We start from the raw sequence: 5,859 nt of genomic DNA on the forward strand, positions 1-5,859 counted from the left end.
CAGAGCCAGGTAGACGAGCCGGTACGTGGTGGGCCGTGAGGGACACAGTTCATTTCATTGCAGGACACCGGAGCTGGGTTTAAGGAGGCTGGGCTGCTGCCGGGAGAAGATAGGAGATGCTTCTTTCCTTTTTCAGTGTGGCTTTGGGGCTCAGAATCTCACTCCTGAAGATTTGACGGAGGTGGTCGTGACGCATCTCCGTACGGAGGACGATCCCCCACTGGAGCTGAAGTTGCCACCTCCAGAGCTGCACATCCTTCCGCTTCCAGAAGAGAAGCCACCGCCGTACATTCCTCCTCCCATTCCACAACTGCCGCCCATGCTTCCACCTCCAAAGCTTCCTCCTACTCCACATACGCCTCCTCCCATTCCTCCGCCCATGCCGCTGCCGCCTCCGAAGCCTCCTCCCATGCCGCTGCCGCCTCCGAAGCCTCCTCCCATGCCGCTGCCGCCTCCGAAGCCTCCTCCCATGCCGCTGCTGCCTCCGAAGCCTCCTCCCATGCCTCCTCTGCCTCCAGTCATGGTGGTCCTGCCTACCACAGCTGGAAGAGAAGCACAGGCTACATACATGTTGTCCTCTGGCAGGCGGTATCTCCAAAAAAACATGGTCTGCTACTACTTCTCAAGGAAACAAATGCGGATACTTACAGACATTGACATTGGACATGCCATCGTTGCACAGCCTGTGATGGAAAACAGGACCAGTTAATCACACAGAAATAGCACGTTTCTTCCACTGAGAGTTTCCATTTTTTTACAAGGTATATATTCCCTATTCTTTCTGAATTTCCTAATTATTCTTTAAAACAAGTGAACAGCCTTGTACTTAACATTCTTATAAGTAATATGGAAAAGATACTTAAGGCTAAGAATTACAGCATGAGTGATATGACATTTATCTCTAGAGTGCATGCAAGGATTTTACCCACACATAGTATAGTCTGTCAAGAATTTAGTCTAACAGATACAAAGAAAGAGGGGTACCTGTTCTCCTCTCCCTCCAGCAGCTTCCTGTACATGGCAATCTCGACATCCAGCGCAATCTTGATGTTCAGCAGCTCCTGGTACTCCTTCAACAAGCGAGCCAGCTCCTCCTTGTCTTTGCTCAGGGCACATTCCAGCTCTTCCAGTTTCCTCCTGGCATCCTTGAGGGCCATCTCACCCCGTTCCTCAGCCTCGGCAATAGCTGACTGCAGCTGCTGGTTCTGAGGAAGAAAAAAGAAAAGCGGTTTCTCAGTTCCCTTCTGCACACCTTCCACTGGGGCAGCCCTCAGGGCACAAACTGGATGGAAAATAGGCAGGAACCATCAGTCTCCTCCAAAGGACCTGAATTTCAATGACTCACATTGTCCTTAGCACACCACCCAGCCTGGTAGTGACCCAGCGTGATGCCATCACACAACGAGATGCTGAGGAACCCCTACCTGCTTCTTCACGTTCTCAATCTCAGCCCGCAGCCTCTGGACGTTCCTCGTCAACTCCTGTATCTCTATCTTGGTGTTGCGGAGGCTGTCCCCATGCCTTCCAGCAGTGTTCTGCAGCTCTTCATACTGACGGCATGGAGACAAAGCAACCCATCAGTGACACAACCTACCCAGAACTCAGGCACCTCCCTTGCTCTGTGGTAGGGGTGGCAGCCGGCAGCAGAGACTGTCCCAGGTGCCTTGTCTGCTTCCCAACTCACCCGGCTCTGGTACCAAGCCTCAGCTTCAGCCCGGCTGTTCTGCGCAATCTGCTCGTACTGGCGCCTGACCTCCTCAATGATGCTGTCCAGATCCAGGTGACGGTTGTTGTCCATGGACACCACCACGGACAGGTCCCGGCTGATTGTCTGCATCTGAGCCAGTTCCTACAACCAAGACGTGAGTTAGCCTGACCATCCGAGGAGGGGAGAAAAGAGCAGCAGCTCCAGGCAGCCTCTCCAGACCAAATCCACATGGGCACCCGGACCAAGCTCAGTGTCTTTGGCCACCGCACGCCTCAGTGCAACTCCAGCCAGCCCAGGGGAAGGGAGAGGGCTCTTACCTCCTCGTAGATGCACCTCAGGAAGTTGATTTCATCAGTCAGAGCTCCCACCTTGGCTTCCAGCTCTACTTTAGTCATGTAGGCACAGTCCACGTCCTAAAGGAAAGATCACACGGTTAGACAACAGCTTCATCCCACCCCCTCTCTCCTGGTGCCTCTGAGACTCACCTTCTTGAGCACCACAAACTCGTTCTCAGCAGCGGTGCGCCTGTTGATTTCTTCTTCGTACCTGTTGAAGGGGACAAGACAAGAAGAGTCTCTCGCACTGCTCATCAGTCAACCAGTGGAACCCTCCGTCCCTCCATGGCAACCTCGGTCCCATTTCTACAGAGCTCCAGAGCAAAGGGAAGACAGCCTGCAAATGTCCGAGCTGGCTTAGCTCTCCTGTCTTGGTGCTCATTTCTTTCTTAGGCCGTCACTGCACTTACTTGGTTTTGTACTCCTCCACGTATTGCCGCATGTTCTGCAGCTCTGACTCCAGCTGTCCCCTCTGTCCCAGGAGAGACTCTAGCCTCCTCCTCAGGTTCTGGATGTAATTTTCAAAGATGACATCAAGGTTCTTCCTTGGCCCCGAAGGCCCTTGCTGTTGGAGGAGCTCCCACTTGGTGGAGAGGACCTTGTTCTGTTGCTCCAGGAAGCGGACCTGAAAGCCCACAAAGGGGTGTGTGAGATATTCACCTGGAGAGACATCACACCCCTCAAACCTCCTGCTTATTTGGGACGCCAGGGGAATCATTTCCCAAATCCCCAACTATGGCTCATTCAAACATCCAAGCTCCTAAAGTGCATGACAAGCATTAATATTTTTTGAGTCATTCTGAACTTCTCCCTTTGAGCAAAACGATGTTGCCAATAGAAAACAGCATCCCCTTTTTCCATAGCATCAGTTTTGGACATTGCTATCATCTTTGCAGTAGCGAAGTCAAGAAAACAATTATTTTTTTCATCTAACTGCACATAAATTCTCTTACAAGGGATTCTGTATGTCTTTGGTTTTTATTTGAAATGAAAATAATCCAAGAGTGTTGGAAAGGTATTTAACACTCTTAAGTTTATAGAATCAGTTCCTTGAAAAGAAAGTTTCATCAAAAAGAAAAGCACAGTAGTGAGAACTCTTAGGACAACTAAATATACAATGATGACTTTACCCTGAATCACTAGAAATTAGGCTGAAGAGATGACTAGGCAAGAGAATCTACAGAATGTGCTGCAGATGTTCTCTTTGATCTCCCATTAGCATGAAAACCTTGTCTATTGTTCAGTATTGCTTAATAAGACCTTAATAATAACTTGCTACTAAGGCATCAGTCTTGCAAACTTTAAGAAGTACTTGTTGGTAAGAAAAAAAATTCCCTTTCCACACCACAGGAAAGCCGTTTAAAACGCCCACCTCCAACAAACGTGGTCCTAAATTCTCACCTTATCAATGAAAGAGGCAAATTGATTGTTAAGAGTCTTGATCTGTTCCTTCTCCTGGGACTTCACTTGTTGGATCTGAGGGTCAATCTCAACATGGACCGGCCGCAGGAGGGTTGAGTCAACCTGCACTGGTTGGATGCCTCCAGGGAAGCCAGGGCCACCAAAGCCACCCATTCCTCCACCGCCCATTCCTCCACCACCCATTCCTCCACCAAAGCCACCCATTCCTCCACAACTCATTCCTCCTCCACCAAAGCCACCCATTCCTCCTCCATAGCCTCCACCAAAGCCACCCATTCTGCCTCCATATCCTCCACCGCCATAGCATCCACCCATGGTAATTCTTCTGCTGCCACCCATGTTATGGAGGCTTCTGCTGCTAAACCCTCCACAATGTCCACCTCCTCCACCTCCCCTGGATGAGGAGTATGAACTGTAACTGATCTTGCTTCTGCCGCCACCTCCTCCAAAGCCACCACCGATGGCAGAGCAAGAGCTGTAGCCCCTTCTACTCCCGCCTCCAAAGCTTCTGCAGACAGACTGCCGAGACATGGCTGTTTCTTCTAAGCAGAGTCAAAAATCAAGAAGATAAGAAAGATCTGAGGGATGAACGCAGAGAGAAGTCTGCACAGCCTTCTCTGGCTCCACAGATCCAGGCATTCCCTTTTATCCACTTCTGGAGGTGGGCTGGGTCTACAAGGGCGTGAAGGTGGAAAGCAATTTATTATTTTCATCAGCATGGTGTTGTTGACAGATTCTCAGCTGAGCTTTACCATATTTGGGCCTGCCTATAAACACACCCTGCAATATAGAAGTGAATAAAAGAACAAGAACATTCAAACAGGTCTCAATAACTAAGCGGACTCTCATATCTTTATGACATTTTGGAAATCAACTTTTACGATAATGCACTTTTCTGCAGCCCCTCATTGGATTTCCAGCCTTCATTAATGGTTCCCAATAATTCCAGATATAGATCTTTCCAATCAAAGCTCCACTGCAGGAGAACTTTTGATGAAATCACAGCTATAATATAGCTTTCACAATTCCTTAAACACACCCTAAATCCCCTTTTTATATGTAAAATTGCCTTCGGCATTTTAGAAGTTTCCCAATCTTGAACAAGAACTCATGACACCAAAGTTTGAAGAGACTCAGCGTATTCTCCTGCTAGAAAGGAATTACATCTCCTTGGAGTGCGCGTGGTGTCACTTTGAATGGGAGTGTCTTCTCCCTGTGGATTAAATTCCCTCCAACCGTATCTCCCCAAATCTGTGACAACTAACTGGGACCTTGGATGATGCTGGAGCAGAGTGAACAAGACAACTTGAATCATCATGCTCCTTCTCTGTGCTCTTCTGAGGGTGATGGGGAATGACGACCTGTGGAGGAACGAAGGGACACGTCGGGCAGCTGCTTCGGTGACAATGATTGGGGACAGACAGACAGACAAGCACTACAGAAGCGGAATGACAGATGAACAATTCAAGGTAGTGAGGGGTTCCTACTGCTCAGATGAATGTTGCTGACCTCTTGTTTACCTGGTTCTTTCCAAAGATGAGACAACTGAAGTGGAAAAACATGTTGAGAAATGGAGCTATTACAATGTCTAAGGCATAGTTTATCCTCTTGATTTCAAATATTCGGTTGGAAAAGGAACGTATCTTAGAAATGTATTCTCTAGGATGTCTCTGAAATAAAGAAGCCCATTTTTGGATTGCATGTAAATGAACTTTTAAATAATTAACCATAAGGTTCCAGATTATGATAGAAAACACACAATGATACTGACGTGCAGTGTTCTGAAGAAGCTAGATTACAGGTGCTGGTTAAAAGGAAACTGAGGTCTGTAAATACTATTTAAAAGGCATTCTGAAGGTAGTATCTGTCTGGATGTTATCAATCAAATATATATTTAAGATAATGAGCGAAATATAAAACGACCTTTCACATTTTCTGTAGATAATAGCCAGCACAAGTAACCAAAAGTGGCAGAGAAAATATACGCTACAGCCCTTCAAAAGACTTAAAACAAAAATGAACATAAATTTAAGGTGCTTCAAAAGATCTAAGTAGGAATATGTACATTCATAAGGAATTTTCAGAATCACCCATAAGACTTGTGCAACTAAATGTTGTTTGAAAGTATCACTAGGTATCAGCCTTCAGCCACAGACACTTCAAAGCCTTTGAAAAACCAGCCCAGAGAAACACCTTCAAAAGCCACCAGAGGAATCAGAAACACAAACGCCATTGACTGTCACTGGGACGGAGGCTGCTTGACACCAGGGTCTCTTCACAGAACGGGGCGTAGGGGAGTGGAGAACGTTAACCTTGAGGGACTCAAGTAATGGTTGGCCAAGGGTTGTCCTACCCTTGGGGGACACAAGTCATGGTTGGCCAAGTGCAACCCAG

The 5,859-nt window shown here is 47.6% G+C and overlaps 1 protein-coding gene across 1 annotated transcript; it reads right to left on the minus strand.

Annotated features, from left to right (window-relative positions):
• Positions 1 to 150: 150 nt before the first annotated feature.
• LOC103923817 (keratin, type II cytoskeletal 6C-like) lies at positions 151 to 3,996 on the minus strand. Its single transcript, XM_009332245.1, has 9 exons — positions 3,445 to 3,996; positions 2,454 to 2,668; positions 2,194 to 2,254; positions 2,026 to 2,121; positions 1,685 to 1,849; positions 1,425 to 1,550; positions 985 to 1,205; positions 649 to 683; positions 151 to 542 (listed from the first exon to the last, which is right to left on the minus strand). The coding sequence occupies exons 1-9, from the start codon at positions 3,994 to 3,996 to the stop codon at positions 151 to 153; spliced, it is 1,863 nt and encodes a 620-aa protein (XP_009330520.1).
• Between the last annotated feature and the right edge of the window lie 1,863 nt (positions 3,997 to 5,859).

This window comes from Pygoscelis adeliae, unplaced genomic scaffold, assembly GCF_000699105.1.
Source record: "Pygoscelis adeliae isolate BGI_AS28 unplaced genomic scaffold, ASM69910v1 Scaffold109, whole genome shotgun sequence".
Lineage (NCBI taxonomy): Eukaryota > Metazoa > Chordata > Aves > Sphenisciformes > Spheniscidae > Pygoscelis > Pygoscelis adeliae.

What these genes read in the sequence shown, in the direction of transcription:
- LOC103923817 (XM_009332245.1), bottom strand. Translation starts at nt 3,996, where the DNA reads ATGTCTCGGCAGTCTGTCTGCAGAAGCTTTGGAGGCGGGAGTAGAAGG. An exon ending in GTGGAGGAGTACAAAACCAA is followed by an intron (nt 2,255 to 2,453) that starts GTAAGTGCAGTG and finishes CCCCTTCAACAG; the next exon opens with GTACGAAGAAGAAATCAACA. An exon ending in CATGTCCAATGTCAATGTCT is followed by an intron (nt 543 to 648) that starts GTAAGTATCCGC and finishes CTTCTCTTCCAG; the next exon opens with CTGTGGTAGGCAGGACCACC.